General features: G+C 35.4%; 1 protein-coding gene and 1 pseudogene across 1 annotated transcript; both read right to left on the reverse strand.

Moving 5' to 3' along the window:
* Positions 1–8,869: 8,869 nt before the first annotated feature.
* On the reverse strand, positions 8,870–10,164 carry LOC127087848 (short-chain dehydrogenase RED1). Its single transcript, XM_051028765.1, has 3 exons — positions 9,702–10,164; positions 9,462–9,621; positions 8,870–9,390 (listed from the first exon to the last, which is right to left on the reverse strand). The coding sequence occupies exons 1-3, from the start codon at positions 10,045–10,047 to the stop codon at positions 9,054–9,056; spliced, it is 843 nt and encodes a 280-aa protein (XP_050884722.1). The 5' UTR covers positions 10,048–10,164; the 3' UTR covers positions 8,870–9,053.
* Positions 10,165–11,610: 1,446 nt separating this feature from the next.
* LOC127079721 (putative glucuronosyltransferase PGSIP8) lies at positions 11,611–19,278 on the reverse strand (annotated as a pseudogene).
* Between the last annotated feature and the right edge of the window lie 421 nt (positions 19,279–19,699).

Raw genomic sequence — 19,699 nt, forward strand, 5'->3', positions numbered from 1 at the left:
AAGTTTCCTTCCTCATCCTTGAGAAATTTTTTGGACAAAAAAGATCGAAATCCTCGGAGTCTTTTTCTGGCCAATTGAATACAATATTTTTGTCGGCTTTCATCGATGTGAAAGGATCTCTAAAAAACATACAAATGGAGTGTGTTATTATAAGTAATATTATAACAATATATGGTCAACAAATAGTCAACAAAAAAAACATATAATAATATATGGTAAGTACCTGTATCTCGGACCATATTTTTTCTTTGCCAACCTTCAATTCCGGACTTCTCCAATTATCACATGTAATCGGAATATGTTGTCGAACAAGGGAACCAATGTAACTTGCCAACATTGAACCGTTAGGCTCAATTAGTTGGTCTTCAGCACTCCAATGTACTTCGAATTTTTCACCCTTGTCTCTTGCACAAATGATTGACTTCATAACAGTCAATCCTCGTTTGATTTCTTTTTCAACATTGTTACGTGATCCACTCGCGTCATGGGTATCGTCTTGGTTAGCCATTTTATCTGTAATATAGAAATGATTCAATAAGACCCAAGTAAGACAATGACCATATTCGTGAAGCTACACAAAAAACACATTCATATACCTTCCATTTCTCTCATGTTACAACAATCTAAACCCTCTCTTTTTTTCATCATTATTGAATACAAACTCACACACACCTACTGCATACAAAAGACCAATGCAAACTTATGGTGTTTGGAACATGAACAAACTTGCATCCATAATCATCAAACTTCCAAGCACAAGCTCAAACACACTCCAAATGACATTAGTTTTCAATCAGAAATAAAAAACCTTACAACAAGGTGCTCATGAACACCATATAGTGCTCGTTTTCCCTAAACAACATTAATCAACATAATGCATAAAATGTAAAACTCAGTTTAGAAAATGCCCTAATCAAACACCTGAAGAAAGTGAACAGTAACGATGGAGAAGAGAAATACCTTCAAGGTAACGGTAACGATGGAGAAGAAAGTGAACAGCGACGGTGGACGCAGATAACTCAGTGAACGTGAACGCAGCAGCAGAAAAAGGCGACGGCGACGACGACGGTGAGGGAGGGAGAACGAACGGAGGACGAGAGTAATCGCAGTAGAGAGAAAACCCAGTTACGTAAACGAAATAGCATATAGAGAGGGAAAATAAAGAGACATGTAGTATATGTTATAATTTTAATGTTTACTAAAGGGGACCTTAGAGGGCGCTTTTGTAAAAAAAAGCGCCCTCTAAAGGGGGCCTAAGAGGGCGCTTCTGAAAGCGCTCTCTAAGGCTTTCCAAAAGCGCCTTATAAACTGGAAATGTACATGGACTTAGAGAGCGCTTTTTTAAAAGCGCCCTCTAAGGGTACCCTTAGAGGGCGCTTTCATAAACGCGCCCTCTATTGGTGTCCCTCCATTTCCTCATTATTTTTTCGCTTCACTTTAGAGGGCGCTTTGTTACAAAAGCGCCCTCTAAAGTGCGCTGTCTATTCCTCCTTATTTTTCTCTTCACTTTAGAGTGCGCTTCTTTAAGAAAGCGCCCTCTAAGGTGCGCTGTCTATTCCAGTTTTTGGCATAGTGTATATCGCGAATTAAGATTAAATAACAGACTTCATTCAAATTTGTTTGGTATTTTCGATAATCCTAGAATTTAGGTGTATGTAGAAGAATGAAGAAGAGACAAAAACACTTAACATGATATGGTTATTTGTTAAATTCTTCAATTTCTTGCATTCTTTTCATTAAGGAAAAACTAATACTGATTGCCGAAACTTTGTAAAAGATGCAAGAAATCTATCTCTTGCAATGTCTAGTGACATACTTAAAGCGCATGGTATTTAAAGTAATTTTCATTGTAAATATCTGGTGAAACAGTTGAGCGATAAGTGAACCATGGTGTTAAATAAAAGTGTGCATATTCCATGATTTGTTGAAAACTTGAGAGCCCCACCCAAGTGATAAGTGTACTAGATTTGATGGAATAATCTAGTAAATACCAAAGAGATTCATTGTTACATTTGGATTTTTCAGTTAGTAGAAAATCAACAAAGAATGTCAATGAGAAGACATCTAATGTGAGAAAGCATCAATGAAGTGTCTTAAAGAACATTAATGATAAAGTATCGACAAACAATGATAAGGGATTGACCGAGCCATCGACACATGGATATATGATTTGGAGGACTCACAGGGATAAATCCCTAAGACTGGGATCGTTGAGAAACATGTCCAAAATCTCGAAAAGGGTAGTCGATCGAAGCCTTTATTCCATCAAGAGGACCAATCGACTAAACCACATAAGAGAAAGGACTTAGTATATTTACAAGCCTTGAGTCCTTGATAGGAAGCATCGATAACACGTTAGAGAAGTTACCATGGTTCGTGAAGAAGTGGGAAGCAATTACAACTCAAACTTGGGTTATGAACAGAAAGTGGGAACTTGAAGATTGAACGTGGAGTAAATGTAGTAATCCCTTAGTGGTCATAATCGTCATCGACGGTTACTTTTTAAATAGAATAAATAGAAGACTCATACATGGGATCAGGGGTTACAATATTTCATACATACTCTCCATACCACTGGAGTACCCGAGTCAAAGAGCGAAAGAGTTGAGCGAGAAACATGTATGTGTCAGCGTCTAGTCTTTTTCGTTAGTCTTTTGTGTCCTCTAAGGCCGCCTTTATTGTGTTTTCAGCCATATAGGCTGAAATCCAAGCAAGTGTGCTCGACTCAGTCATTGTTATCTTCCATATCATACCATTCAGTACCCCCGATAGTCTTGTACTCCCACATGAATCCATGTGTAGGATGTGACTTCATGGAATAAAACACATCCCATACAAGGCAAAACTTGTTCTAGAATGCATACATGGAGAAATGTTCGCCAATTTTCTACTAAATTGTTCTTATCTATATGGTTAACTTTAGTTAAGAAATAACTCTGATATGCCTCAATGTTTTCTATAAACCCATCATGTCTCCAGATCGAGATCCTTTGGTGCAGTGTCGAAGGGACTACTCCCACACCATAGATCCACTCTCTACCAAGCAACAAGTTATAATTTTCCTTGGTCGAAATAACCACAAATCATGTTGGTCTCGTAATGGTTCCTACAACAATGTCAACTTGTATGACTCATAAAGCTTTGGTAGTTTTTCCTTCATAGTTGAACAAAACCAAATTTTGGGGTCTTAAATCAGTGTCATATTTGCTAATATTATTTATTAAAGAATGTGGCATTAGGTTAATCTTCACCCCTCCATCTACTAGGACTTTATTAACCCCAACATTCTCAACATTAGCCCATATGAAATTGGGCTTCAGGTTTTGTTGCATTCCTAAATCAGGTCTTTCAAAAATGGTCTTATCTTCATTAACGCAATTGTTATTCATGACGTAGTAACACAAAGGCTTATGGTTTGATGATTCTTCAACAAGCTCATTATCCTTTTCTTTTTTTTACATCATTGACCATATCAAATTTAATGGGCAAGACATAAACAACATTACAAATAAAATTAAAATCATTCTCTAATCTAGAGTCGAAGTTGTCTGTCAGCATCTCATCATCTTCATTTGGCAAGGGATATGTTCCATTTGTCTTAACCATTGCTGGAAAAGGAGGAAAAATTATTTCCCTCGTGGGCTTCTTTTCCATTCGATCCTCCGTTAGTGTTGGAGATTTTCCATTATTACTGGACACTACAACCTACATAGTCGCCTTTTTCTTCCTTTAGTGTCTTCTCCAATGAGTTCTAGTCATGGGCTTTTTACACAAATAATTTCTATAACCATAGGAATAGTTCTTAGAAATTCTCATTGATATCCATGGTAGTTTCAATCATCAATATTTGACAGGCTCTGTCAGATATGCTTCTTGGACTTTGAGATGGTCAATGTCAATCTGCATTAGCTGCTTGTATTTGTCTCCAAACTTTAACCTTTCATATTTCAAATCATTTAGTATTAGATCCCTAAAAAGAACACATTGAGAAGTTTTATGACCAATAAAATTATGATACTTACAAAAATGCTTTTTCTTTCTCTGTTCCAATGGTGGTGTCTTTAGGCCTTCTACCAATATGATTCGATAATCGGCAACCAAAAGATCAAAAATTTCATCACATTTAGTTACATCAAATGTATAAGTTTTTATAATGAATTTTTCGTTTTTACTAGGTTCGAAAGGATTTTTATCATTAAAGGGTCTTAGGAACTTTAAAATGTATGGAGGTCATGGCTGCAACTATGCCTGGTTAATATCATATTTCTTCAACATATTCATAAACTATGTCAGTTTCTTGATTATTTTCATTTATTTCTACATAAGAAACTTTTTCCTTTTGGGGGTGTCAATTTGATCTAGCTTTCTCAGTCTTCAACTGTTTGACTTGTCAAACCATATCTACTACTTGGGCCATTTCCCTAAGGTATTGAGTATCTAACTTTTTCCTAATTCAATAGTCTAAGCCACCTACAGAAATCTTGACTAATTCATGTTCAGGAACTTGAGTAAAGCATCTTTCCTTCATTAACCTAAACCTATTGAGATAATAATCTATTGACTCGAAGAATTTTATCTTCATACTGGTTAATTCTTTCAGGATGATCTTCGAGTCACCCATGTAAAAATTCTCACGGAACACCTTTTCTAATTGATTCCAATTACATATATAATTTGGAGGAAAGAAGGTGAACCATGTGAAGGCATTCTTAGTCAAATAATTAGGGAAGTATTTCATCTTTAAGTTTTCATTATTATCCAAATCTCTTGCCTCTACTTGATATCGAGTAATGTGCTTGGTCGCAAAATCATTAGTATCTCCAACAAACTTAGTGAATTGTGGATTTTTAAACCCTTAGAGAGTTCAGTCTACAATACATACTCAGACAAGGAAGAAATAAAGTTTCGTCTATGAAGACCCATATTAAGGTCATTTTGGGCTAAGATTTATTCGACCATGTTGGCTATGTTATTTTCCCCCTAAAATTATTTTTTGGACTCTTCTAACTACTTGGTGTGCATCCTGGTTTATATTGGCCAATACTACCTCTAGTCCATTTTGACCTAAGTCTCCTTAGACTACCCTGGGTATAGGCTTTTTGATCGGTTGCGGCATAACCCGTTGTTAAACGTGATTGTTAAGGAGACCTTCATTTTTTGCAATTATTTAGTTTTGAGTTGTCCCAACTCCTTGGACTTTAGGGATTGGCTGCATAGGCGCTTGAGGAACACCAAAGAAATCAAAAACTTGACCCATTTGATGCGCCAATTGTTGGTAAGTATTGTTTTTATTTTGGATCAAACGATTGAACAAAGTACCAATTTGTTGTGTAAGCATATTCACCATATCATGGTTACTTTCATCCATTTGTTGCCTCACTAACAAGAGGGGACTGGTAGTTAGGGGTGGAATAACTTGAGGGATATATCATAACCCTTCTTTTGGTTGTATCATTTAACTAGGATTACTTATATCTGATCCTAATGCTAAGTATGGATTAAGAGGAGATGTAATAGTCATTGCATTATCTGCATACGAAGATACACTAGTTTGTAAGTTTGCCATCATTGCAGTTGGCATCCATAAGGATATTCCCTACTACCAGGGGGTAGCATATATCTTGTAAGAAAAGAAGGCATATGGTCTCCTATAACAGTTTGTGTGACCCTAGGAGTAGTTACAGTACTTGTTACTTTTGGTGGGGGAACCACCACCTTTGGTAATGTTGCCGAAACTGGCATTTGGCTTATAACGTGAGAAGATACTCCAATGGAGGTTAAAGTTCTTGCACCACCAACCGTCATTCCAATTAGTTGATCCTCTGTATCTAGAGCATCGTTCTGGGGAAGGGAATAATTGTTTGGTCATGCCATCTCAACAAGAGTTTTACCACTCCTCAGACACATAAACACTCATACATTGAAAATATTTCATGTATGAAGAACAAAACAAATAATAAGAGCACAAAACACTCTTCTGCAAAAGTTTAATTTTCTTGCACAAAAGAGTCTCATTAGGCGTGCCAATTTGTTTACCTTTGTTTTTGGAAAATTAAATCACAAGTTTTGGTTCACTTAAGGGATTAAACTCGAAAAATCCTATGGACATCTTGTGCAAAATAGTTGATGAATTGTGTTTAAGCTTGGGTATTAATGTTTTAATGTAGGGAAATTGGGTATAACAAAATAAAAGTAATTAAATAAATATGCTCGAATTAATGAATTAAAATAGGGGCGCGGGTTCATACATATTTTCTCACAAACTCTTTTCTCTACCTAACTTGTATACTCGAGTTCTATAGAGAATACTAATAAAAATTGCAAACCTGTATTACATGAATGAAATCAACTTATATACTAAATATATCAATAACCATCGATAACTATTACTTCTCCCGAATTTGACACAAACATAGTTGCGTGGAGTTTTATCCTCTACTATGCTTCCACATGTCTTCAATTCTTGAACTATTTCCAACTTCCACCCACATCGACAACTGTCTTTAAACTTACTGACTACTTTTGTCGAAGACATCTTCAAGTCTTCTAACTACCCTTGTCGAATATTCCAAATCACTCTAAACCTTTTTGTGATTCTGAACATATTTTGAAGAGAGAGTGATCTTAATCTTGTAGATTTGTTCCATAGATTTCTCCAAACCAAGCTTAGCGAGTCTCTCGGTCATTTAATCTATGAACTCAATAACACACTAAGTCCCAAAAACACCTGGTAGGCGAGTCGAATTCACCACCTCGGTCAAAGTAATCAATATGTCAAAACTGTAGCCATGTCTTTTCACACTTAACAATCTAATACCTTTGTATCACACCTTCATGTCAAAAATTCCAAACTAAAGTTACAGGCTAACACAAGGAGATCTTCAGGCTCCATTTCCTTTTTTATCGAGGTGGATGGGCTTAGTTCAATAATGAATAAGGCAGTCTCTTTAGGTGCTTACTCAAGATTTAGGATATGTGTGGGAGGGTTTGTTGTGTCTCATCTCTAGTATGCATATGATATTGTTCTTGTGGGGGAGCCTTAAGAGAAAATTTTATGACTATTAAGGCTACTCTAATAAGTTTTGAGCTTGTCTCATGTCTAAAGGTGGATTTTTTTCAAGAGTTACTTCTATGGGGTTAGTGTGAGTATGACTTATTTTGGATGGTGCTAAGAATTTTTTTCATGTTAAAGTGGGCACATTTCCTTTTAAGTATCTCAGGAGGTCAATATGTGTTATCTCGAAGAGAGAGAGAGAGTACCTAGGATTCAGTGGTAAATATGGTTGCGAAAAGTTTGGCCTCTTGGAGGTTTAGATTTATTAGCCTTGGTGGGAAGGTGATCCTTTTGAACTAGGTTCTGAAGTCTTTATAAATCTTCTTTCACTCCCTTGTAAAGATATTAGTGGTGGTGTGGAAGAAGTTGGTTTGGATGCAGAGGCGCTTCCGAGGGGTATGGTTAGAAGGTGGGGTGAACATGGAATGGATCAAGTGAAATGATATGTGTAAATATAAGAATATAAGACTGGTTAATTTGTCCCTTTTAAGTAAGTGGAATTGGAAGGATATCATTTCAGCTAGGTATGAGTCTCAAGTTTTAAGGTCTTATTTAGGGGGGATTGGGGTTCTTGGGAGGGTCTCAAATCGGTGGAAATATTCTCTCTTCTTAGTACCAAGTTACATGAGTTGTCATATTAGTTTGCCTCTTCTTTTAGTAAGGTGGTTGGAGATGGGATTCAGACTAGGTTTTAGTATAATGTGTTGGTCGGGTCCATTTCTTTTAGTGCTTTGTTTAAAGGTTATTCATTATTTCTGTGCAGAAGTCCAAAGTGGTGGAAGGCTGGGGTGATGGGTGTTTAAGTTTAGGACTTTAGGTATGGGTGTTATCTCTTTGTTTGGGAGGAATGACTTCTTTTGGAGTTAACCATGCATATGGAAGCAATGATTAAGTAAGTCCAGGTGGAAGCTTGGGTTTGGAACCCATAACCTGTCGGTGGATTTTTAGTGAAGTATGCTTATTCTTGTCTTTGTAGTTTATTTGTTGGGGGTTGATAGTATATCAGAGCGGGTGGTCCATGGGTTGACTAGGATTTGGGAAGGATAGAAACCCTCTAAAGTTGTGGTGTTTTCTTTGTAGTTTATTTAGAATAGGCTACCGAAAAGGAAGAACCTTCTCAGAAGATTTATTTTTCCCTCTGATAGTTAAGTGGGTTGTGTTGTGTCTTTAGGGAAAAAGAAGTCGGTAGTTCACTTGTTTGTTCTTTGTGAAGTTGTGTCCATAATCTGGTATAAGATGTTTAGGTGGGTGGGTAGACTTGGGCCTCTACCGCCGATTTTACAAGTGTTTGATTTAGTATATGGTTTTGGTATAGGCAAGAAGGTGACCTTTAGGTTAGTATTGATTTGGCATTTGCGGCTTGGACTATTTGGAAGATGCGATGTACTTATTTTAGGTCACAAAAGATTGTTGGTGAATTACTATATGAGTTGGATTATGTGCCTGCCTTGGAAGTGGGTTTGATCTCTTGCACCGAATGTTGATTTCTCTCAAGTGGACTGGGAGCAGAATCTGCTAAAGTTCTTATGTAAATAAGGATGTGGTGGGTGGCGAATTGCTCTTATTTCAGGTGTTGGTAGCCTTGATGGCTTTCCCTCAGCTGACTCTCTCAGAAGGTTTCTTACTTGGTTCTAGGTGTTGTTGGTTTCTGTCTAGATCCTCCTTTTCTTTGTTATGTTTGGCTGTCTATTTGTTGTTTCTTTTACTTTTGAGTACTTCTAGTGCTCTTTGTTTTCCTTGTGTGTTTGGTTGTTTGTTTTTGTAGTTGTATTTGAATTGAATAGAATCTCGACTAAATATAACCTCATAAAATATTTATCAGAGTTAAATCATGACAAAACAGCGTCAATATTTATTTTTCCACAATCAAATTGTGTCTTACGTGCATATAATGATATAACTTCCCAAAACTCAACAGCTACCCTTATTGAAATCTAATATTACAATTAAAAGACTTAATATCAAGACATTTTCCCAAAATGAGAATCTAATATGTAGTTCAGAGTTTCATGTCTTTCTTAAAAAGAAAGTCTCTAACACAAAGAGGTAAATGGTACATGATAGCCATCACAGTAGTATATTGACCATAGGAGAACCATGCAGGTGTCTTCTTCTTAAGGACAGCAGCTACAGTGTGTTTGGCAAACTCATCAGTTGGGGTTGATTTTGAGCTCTGAGAACGAACAAGTCTCTCTCTGAATCCTGCTTCAAATGGCTTGAACAGTTTCCACTCTGGCATGCTATCGTGGGTGGATAGGACAGATTTTACAATATTTGATTTCACATTGCCACAGACAACATTCACAACATCAATTCCAAAATGCCCAAGCTCCAATCTGCATGTTGAATAAAGGCTTTAACAACATATCGAAGACTAAAACAAGTTTGGAAAAGGGAAAATGAAAACCTTAATGCATCTGTCAAAGCATGAAGAGCAGCTTTAGAAGCAGCATAGGAGCCCGCCCAAGGTCTAGCGGCCAGCCCTACCAGACTGCCAATATTCACAATCTTTCCCTGTCTCCTAGCTGCCATGTGTGGAGCCACCGCCTGTACCATTCTCAAAGAACCTGCGCATGTAAGCGAAACTAAAATCAAGAATCCGGTTGATAAAATATTTATATTTTCTTTGTTTTAAAGAATTACCAACCAAAAACATTGGTTTCGAAGGTGTTTTTGATCGCAGATAGAGGAAGATCTACGACTGGACCCGCACTCGGAACACCGGCGTTATTGACAAGAATATCAATGCAGCCGTATTTATTGATAACATTATCGACAACTCTTTTCACGCTCTCATCAGACTGAATATCGAGTTCTTGCAGAAAGAAATTGGGGTCGTCCTCCAAGTCCACCATGGTGGAACGCGACCTGCTGGTGGCCACCACTATACAGTTGTTGGCGGCAAAGCAGCGTGCAAGCGCATGACCTATTCCTCCACCGGAACAACCCGTGATGAGGACCACCAGTTTTGAATCATCGGCGTTGGTATCCATTACGTGCGTGTCTGTAACAAGAGTTTTACTCAGCAATACATGTCGGGTTATTTCTCACCTTTAAAATGAATTTCATATTCATATATTAAGAATTACTTCAATGCATATTATAAAAAAGTTATATTTTCTAAATACACTGAATAAGCAATATGTTTAGAATATATGTACTATATATACTAATTCAATGAATTTAAAAATAACTTTTTCTTATGATAAAGAATAGAGTATCTAAATAGCTCAACTTGAATGTGTTAATTATAGTTTATTATTGGTTCAATTTCTGATTATAAGTTTTAATATAAACTTACTATTGATGTTATAAATCAATTTTTTTATAGATTAATTAGTATGTGATGTTAGTGTAAAAAATTTTACATTATTAATAAATTATAATTAGTAGTAGTAGATAATTTAAATGTGATTAAAGAAAAAGTTAAACACATATAAAAATTTAATAATTATAATTAATTGACACTGTAAATGTATATTATTAAATTAGTTTCTTTTATAAAAAGAGAATCTAGAAGAAATATAATAAATTTGAAAAAAATATATAATAATGTTAATAAAATTATTATATGGACTATTATTATTGATGTATTTTTACCATTATAAAAATGTCTCTAATTAAAAAAATATGACATTTTTTTCATTATGAAATGACTCTAATTAAAAAATACAATATTTTTTGTATTATAAAATTTTCATTGACTAAGAAAAAATATAATATTTTTTACCTTTAATAATAAAGGGACTATTGCCTATAAAAAAAACTGTGATTATAAATTTATGTTCTTCTAAGTAGCATTTATCTTTCTATCAATTAATATATACTTCTTCCGTTCTTTATTAGTTAAATATTTGTGCGGTAATTTGTACAATTAAATTACATTCAAATGCATATTAAAATTAATATTTATATTTTTTTCTTCTGAATCTAATTGATTGTGCGTCTATTTTATATAGTATTTCAATTATATTTTTAACACTATAACAAATACAAATAAGTGATAGTACAACACCTATCAAATAAAAGGAAATTGTCTTGACAGTATGATAATGAATCATTTTTGAATTATATTACAATAAAATTGAAATACGTAATAATCAATATTTTGAACCTTTCATCATTTAACAACTGAAAATAGGTAATGTGTGTGTAATAATGCATAATTCTCTTTAAATTGAGTAATGTATGACAATACTTAACGTAATTTGAATAACATAGAACAAAAAGGTAGCATCCATTTGTGAATTGTTGTTGTCAAACATCAAAAATCAATATGCAAATGTAATTTAATCAAATGATTTTAATGAAGCTCGAATTCTATTCATTATCTATGAGTGAAATAAAACTTTTCAGGAAAAAATGAGTGATATGTATTGTTAAAATTTATGCATAGTAGAATAAACTTATATTTAATTTCATGTTTAAATCGTGTGAAAATCAAATTCTTAAACCACAAAGCTGACTCAATTCTTATTGAGGCTTAAGGCGAGTTTTATAATAAATTGTTATTGTTATAAATTATTATATAATATTTTTTCCAAAAAATAATGTTTTTATTTAAAAGTCAACTTTTCAAAAAATTTAAAATGAGAACTGATGAAGAACGGTGTTATGTAAGCAGCAAAAATACTCTATATTGGCTACTAATTTGAGGATGTTTTGTACCAATGTGATGCTCTTATCGGAACGATGGTAGCATAATTTTGAGAGGTTTGGCCTTGCTAAACGTGCTATTGCTATTACTCCACGATATATTGTAGATTGAATAAATATCATTGCCATCTTTGTATCGTATCAGAAAAAAAGAATGAATTGATTTTTACTATAAGTTACAAATTTGAACGGAAAAAAATTATAACAGAATCTATATCAAATATTTGATAGAACCAAACTCAAGTATTATGAAAAGGCCAAATATAAATTTAGTCCAAATCAAAGGTCAAAGTTGTTTGCAGATAGATACAAGTATATGGAATATGTTTTGTGTTTTCTCAAAGGCTTGAATGGTTCCTATCACAACATCAACACCCGAATCCTCCTTCTGGATCATCTTCCAAACATTAGTCGCGCTTATTCCTTGGTTGCACAACAAGAAGTTGCCTCGCCTTCTCCCTTCAGCACCACTCACACCATCCTTTATGCCAACAATTCCACCAACACTAGTCATGGAGTAGGGATGACTCCAAATAAAGGTTCGATGTTGTGCATCCACTATAACAAAATCAATCACACAGTGGAATCCTACTACTTCAAACATGGTTTTCCCCTGGATATCGTATAAAAAACAACAAATCTTCCTCACACTCTAAGTCATTCCACCATACAGACAAGGATGGCGTAATCTCAAAGGAAGACTATCAGCATTTGCTTCTTCTTCTGCAGCAATCCAAGAAGAATGCTCAGAACTCCACTAACGACAAGGGTCTCAACTCTCACACCATTTCAGGTATCTTCAACTAAGGTACTTATTTAACCTTGTCTTCCATGTGGATTCTTGATTCAGAGGCATCTGGCCATGTATGCCCCTACATCAAGTACTTTTCTGAGATTAGGCTTATTGACCCCATGCAAATTCAGCTCCCTAATAAGAACAACATCATTGCCAATTTCTCAGGGACTATTATTCTTGATCCTTCTTAAATATTATATGATGTTTTCTTTATTCCTGAGGTTTGATTTAGTCTTATCTCTATTTTTAAATTATGTCACAATCATCAATATCACATATCCTTCTCACACAAATCTTATCATATTCAAGATGTGTCCACAAAGAAGACGATTGGTCAAGTGGTCGAACATAGGAACCTCTACATTCTACACAAAGACACTTACACACACCATGTTCCCATTATTGCTTGTAATATTTATAGCCTGAATAATGATACTTCATCTAGTAGTTTTGATATATGCACGACAAATTGGGCCACCCTTCTAATGAGGTGTTGCAACACATGTATAAATCCTTTACTGGTATCAAATATCATAAAAATATGATATGTCATGCTTTCCATTTAGAAAAAAAAATGTAGACAATCTTTTCCTAATAGTAATTCCATTACACCCGCTTGTTTTAAATTGTTGCATATGGATATATGGGATCCTATTGATGTGCATTCATTAGATGGTTTCCAATACTTTCTCACTATTGTGGATGACTTTATAAGATATACTTTGACCTTTTTAATGCACAACATATCTAAAACTAGGACTAATATTTATAATTTTGTTGCTTATTGTCAAACTCAATTTTCTGTCAAAATTAAAACTGATAATGGCAGTGAATTACTCATGCCCTCTTATTATGTCTCCTTAGGTATTCTGCATCAAAGGAGCTGCATAGAAACTCCTCAACAAAACTTCATTGTTGAAAGAAAACATAAGCATCTTCTCAATGTTACTAGATCCCTTTTATTCCATGTCAACTTTCGTAAATGATTTTGGTCTTTTTCTTTATGTCATGTTACATACCTTATTAATAGACTATGCAGTCCCACCATTCACAACAGTACATCCTACGGGCTCCTATTTAAGGAACCTCCGACCTTTACACATTTCAAGATTTTTGGGTGTTTAACCTATGCCAGTACCATTATTAGACATAGACATAAAATTGACCCTAGGGCTACTAAATGTATTTTTCTAGGCTACCCTAATGGAATTAAAGGTAACTTACTATTTGACCTTCACACTAGGGCTGCTATCATTTCTAGGGATTGTGTTTTCTATGAAAACAACTTTCCCTATACCAATCTCATATCCATACATGAACAAACCAATGACAATAATCACACCACTATACCTTTCATCTTTGACATCCCAACCTCCCCTCATCCTTTACCCCCAACTAACTTAATTCATCACAACTCTGAATAATTAGATCGCATTCTTAACATACCCCACTTTGTCTTCCAACACCTGGCCCTATTGACACACCTTCAACTGACTCCCATGCTAATTCATCTGACCTTTCTCCTACCTCATCTCCTCGTCATTATACATACACCAACAATCATCACATCCTTAGACAATCCACTAAAACTAAGACTGCTCCTGCTTATTTAAAAGATTTTGTATGTAATACTTTCCATTCTCATATTCCTCATGATATTTCTAAGTATGTTTCTTATCATAACATTTCTCCTGCACATTATTCTTTCATATCTTCTATTACTAATGCTTGTGGTCCTGTTTCATTCAAGCAAGCCAGCACACATGCTCATTGGGTCAAAGCAATGGACACCGAAATACAAGCTCTCATAGCCAATCACGCATGGATTTACACACCTCTAACTTCAGGTAAAAAGTCTATATGGTGAAAATGGGTTTATAAGACTAAGTTCCATTCTGATGGATCCATTGAATGATATGAAGGTGGGTTAGTTTCCCAAGAGTTCACACAAGTTGCAGGTATCAATTTTTTTCACACATTTTCCCCTGTTGCAAAGCTGACCACTGTAAGACTTTTTCTAGCCTTAGCTTCTTCATTAAATTTACATTTTTTCAACTCGATGTTCATAATGTCTTTCTTCATGGAGATTTGGATGAGGAAGTACACATGTCTTTACCTAAAGGAATTACACCTTCTTATCCTAATCAAGGGAGTAAACTTTTAAAATCCATTTACGGTTTAAAACAATCGAGTCGATAATGGTTTGACAAACTTCCCATTGTTCTAATTTCTAATGGTTTTAAACAATGTCATGTTGATCACTCATTATTCATTCATCAAAAGCATGGTAGTTTCATTATTATTCTCATTTATATCGATGATCTTGTTCTTGTAGGTAACAACTTGACCATCATCAATCATGTCAAGGCCATTTTGTAGCAACACTTTCATATCAAGGATCTTAGACCTCTTAAATATTTTCTTGGTTTGGAAGTGGCTAGAACTAGCTCATGCATCAACCTTTGCCTACGGAAATATGCCATCGACGTCCTCTCCAATACTGGCCTCTTGGGTTGTAAACCTGGTTTAACTCCAATGACTCGTGACACAAGGCTCACCATCAAAGCAAGCACACCCTTGGAGAATCCTATGCCATACCGTCAGCTTGTTGGCCAATTAATCTATTTACTCAACACTCGCTCAGACCTGTCGTACTCCATTCAGCAACTCAGTCAACACATGACTCATCCAACAAACTTATATCATCAAGCTTCCATTCGCGTTCTCCGTTATCTCAAAAACTCTCTAGCTCAGGAATTGTTTTCCCCTTTTACTTCACCATTACATATCAAATATTTTTCCGACTCCGATTGGGCAACATGTCCTGATACTCACAGTTCCATTATCGGCTACTGCATCTACTTAGGTGACTCCTTTATCTCATAGAAATCAAATAAGCAATTGAATGTTTCTCGTAGCTCCACCGAAGCAGAATAGTGTGTTATAGAGTCAATGGTCTGTGAGCTTCAATGGTTAACCAACATCTTAAAGGACTTACAGTTTCCCTTCATTAAACCCTCTCTTCTTTACTACGGCATCACTTCCACCCTCCACATCGCCAGCAAATCTTCATTCCATTAGCGCACTAAACAAATTGAATTGGATTGTCATCTTATTCGTGAGAAACTCCAACTTTGGTTGTTTCATCTTCTGCCCATTTCTTTATCTCATCAGGCTACAAATATTTTTACCAAGCCCTTAGATCTTCAACCTTTCACTGCCAACTTGTCTAAGCTTGGTATTCACTTTGTTCACCCCTAAGCTTATGGGGGGATATTAGATACATAGAGTTATTTTTCTATTAGGCTTGGGTTAGGAAGTTAATGGATATTTCTCTAGGTCTTGGTGTCTATATAAGACACTTGGCTATCTTTGTATTGCAATAAGAAAGTGAATAAGATATGTTTTGGCCCAATGGGACCTTTGTTATTCATTCCTATGTTACGACCCTTTTCATGCCATTGGATGCCTAAAGGAAGAACATGCCACGCTCACCAATACTATGGCTTCAACCACAGTTCCCCCTGGAATGTAATCACATTATTTGGTCCACAAGGTACGCTCTAATGAAGTTTGAGATCTGAAGTCAGGATCAATGTTAGCATGAATTCATAATCAGAATCTAAAATATTCAACAATAAAAATCCCTTTAAAACTTACAGTAATAAGAAGAATCATTTATTTGATAGCCTAAAGGAAGTCTATATGTTCTGACAATTTTGGTTCCATTTGGAGGTGGGTGAAACAATGGCTTATCAAGCTAGTTTGGCAAGTAGCTAGCTATGAAACCCTAATCGGCAAAATCTGGATTTTCTCTCCCATTTTGTAGTTTAGGAACCATGTCCTTGAACACCATTGTGGATGGCTAAAAATATGAAATAATTAGAACCTATATGAAAAAATCTACTACGATATATTTCACATGAAAACAAATATTATGACTTGTTTAATGCAACAAATAATCATGTGAATTTTGGAGTAAAGTTGCACTTTCGTCGCAATTTAATTGTGTAGGGTAATTTGGACAAACATACCTTCAAGACAAAGAGATATGTATGAAAAACACAAGGATTGATAAAGACGTCACAAAACTTTCCACATTGAACAACTGATTGGTATTTTGTATGAAAAGTTTGTTAGCATCCAACATGACTACCTTATCATAAGCCATTATGCTCCACGCATAGAGTATATTCAATGAAAATCTAAATCCATTTTCAAAATTATCTTGACGCTTGTAACTTTATCATTATCAGCATCCTACCACAAAGAATAAATCAATCACATTAGAGAAAATAGTATCAAAGACATGTTGGAACAAAATTGTTCATATTCCTTGGGTTTTGATGATAACAAAGTACTTAAAGAACAAATGGGTATACTAACATATGTTCAAGTGTACAGGATCACAAGCATAGAATTCATTCTAAATTAATCTTGTTAAAAGCATATGTGGAAAAGCAATGTAACTCTGATTCTAATTGATCAGAATCTGATAACTCTGAATATGTTCATCAGCCTCTGAAGGTTCAAACTTTAGCCATGTGTTCTAGCCTCTGGTGACAGCTTAGACTTTGAAGGCTTGAGGAGCCTCTAATCATTACCATGTACCAAAGCAGACCATTCTTGTCAAAGCACCAGATTTCTGGACAGATTCAACTGGGGTTTCATTTTGTAAGGCTCAAGAATGGTGATGTGACCTCTTCAATCTGTTCTACCTTTCGGTAGATACCTAGTACTTCGAAAGGTGGTGTGAATAATGCGATTATTCAGTGGACAATTCTTCTAACCATATACATTCTCCAATGCCTCTCTTGGCATGCTTCTTCACTAAGTTTTCCCTTATGCTCAATCCTCCAATGACTCTTTATCTACCTTTATAAAAGGAAGTTGGAGATTTGAAGGAAGGTTATAACAATGCAATGCAATATCTTGAGCATAACTATGAGCTTTCATTTATAACTGTTATTGCATAAGATCTTAAGATTTCTTATCTTTGTTTATCTAAGACATCTTAAGAGGTTAAGAACCATTGTGGTTGTTGCACAACTACTATACTTCTTATTGTGTATCTAAGTATAGTGGTTACCTTTTCTACTCAATTGTTTTTTTAAAGTAGAGGAATTCTCTTGCTTTCGTGCTTGAGCAGTGAAGTCTCGTATATGTGTACTTTAGTAGTGGAGTCTCTTTCTAGGTTGATTGAGCATAAGTCTCTTCCAAGGTTGCTTGAGCAAGTTAAGTATCTTACAAGTGTGTTTGAGCAAAGTGTAATCTGTTGATTATAGTGAAAATCTCTTGTTGAGGCAAGGGGACTGGACTACTCTCAATGGAGGAAAGGAACCAATATAATCTTTGTGTGTTGCTTGCTTTTACTTTTTATCATTATCATTTCCCATGTTGTTAATATTTCTGATATCAGACTATGAATGTTGTTCAGATTCTGAAGTTGTATTATTAGAAGCAAAATAATTTTTGGCATACACAATTCAACCTCTCCCCTCCCCCCTTCTTGTATATTTTTCTCACCTTCAGTTGGCATCAAAACACAGTCTTTACTATAACACTTAATCATGGTGCAGCAAAAGATCTTATGAAAAATTCTATTTCCATCATGGTTGATAGTTTCGAAGTAACTAGCCTTGTTGGAGGTTCTCCTCGTGGTACTAACAACCATGATCAAAGTACATCTAGTTAAAACAACTATATTGATATACCACCAACATTCGGTGATGACTCTACTGAATTTGAATGGTGGAAGAGCAATATGTACACTCATATCATTGGTTTGGATGATGAGTTACGGGATATCTTTGAAGATGGCATTGACTTTCAAGTCAATGGTGTTGGAATGGTTTCTGATAGAAAGTCTTTCACTCTTTATTAGAAAAATATTTATAGCAAAAATCATAAAGTGAGAGGCATTCTTGTTGATGCCTTGTCTCATTCTTAGACATATCTGGTCTTGTTCTTTGGAGTTTCAGTTTAACTGGCAGGTAATTTGGCTGAAGAGGTAGCTTGTGTACTACAATGTCAGTGTCTAGACCTGGAAAATCCTAGTATGACCATGCAAACACGTGCACATACTCTTATATCAGCTTGATCAATCTCTCTCTTTGACACTTGCCTAAAGTGTGGTTATGACCTTGGCCTCTTTCTTCTTTTCATTTATGCCAAGGTTGATTATCTCCACTGGTTCTTGATGTGCTTGAAGGGCTTTGGACTCGTGCTCGAGCAGCCTTTCTAATTCATCGGGGATGTCACAAGCTTCCTCACCCTCTTCTTTCGCTAGGTAGATAGGGAACTAAAAGTTATGAGAGGGAGTAGAGTCATTGTATTCAACGAGTTTATCGGTTGTTCTGCATGCTTGAATGATTGCTTTTTAGCAAAAATAAAAATAAAATATGCAAAAAGGAAAAAAGTTTTTAGTTTGAAAAAGATTGCCATTTTCTGAAAAGAGAGCAAAAAATGAACAATAAGAATTGAACAAAATGTCTTTTATTTATCAATAATGATATTTGAAAATAAAAATGGTCCTACAACATGACTCATTAGCCTTGGACAAAGCTAAGGATTTGAAAGAAGAAAACAACAAAAATTACTTTATCAAAGGAAAAATCTCAGGGATCTCAATTGTCTTCCAGTTGTCCAAAGCAATTTCACACCGGTAAACCAAACATGGCATATCTTCATCTTCAGTGTTGTCTTCAATGGCACTAACTTGATCTCCATGGATAAGGCTTATTCTGATAAAGACTTCATGGATGCTTCGCATGTTGCCCTTTATAGGGACTAGGGTTGCATCAAATACAACCATATGTTATCCTTAAGACAGCATGGTTATCCTATGAATGGTCCTCCAAGAGTTGGAGCCTTAGAGCCCTTCATTTTGCACAACAGTGAAGCAGATAACCTCGGTGGTGTAAAAGATTAAGAGATCATGGCAAGCAATTGTTAGAAAAGTTAAGGAGTTGAAAAAGAGAAACGTCATCGCTCGTGAACCCTACATTTTTTGGGTGAAAGAGAGAGTTCAAATGGTTAAACTCCCTTTTCCATTTGATCCCTCCATTTTTCCTTTAGTTCCTGAGCCAGAACCCATCTTTCCTAAAGATGTTAAGAAGCTTAATGCCATAACCAATGAGCTTGAAGCAGAAAATACTGAGTTGATGATTAAGCTCAATCGAGTTACTTTGGAG

The sequence above is a fragment of the Lathyrus oleraceus genome, chromosome 5 (assembly GCF_024323335.1).
Source record: "Lathyrus oleraceus cultivar Zhongwan6 chromosome 5, CAAS_Psat_ZW6_1.0, whole genome shotgun sequence".
Lineage (NCBI taxonomy): Eukaryota > Viridiplantae > Streptophyta > Magnoliopsida > Fabales > Fabaceae > Lathyrus > Lathyrus oleraceus.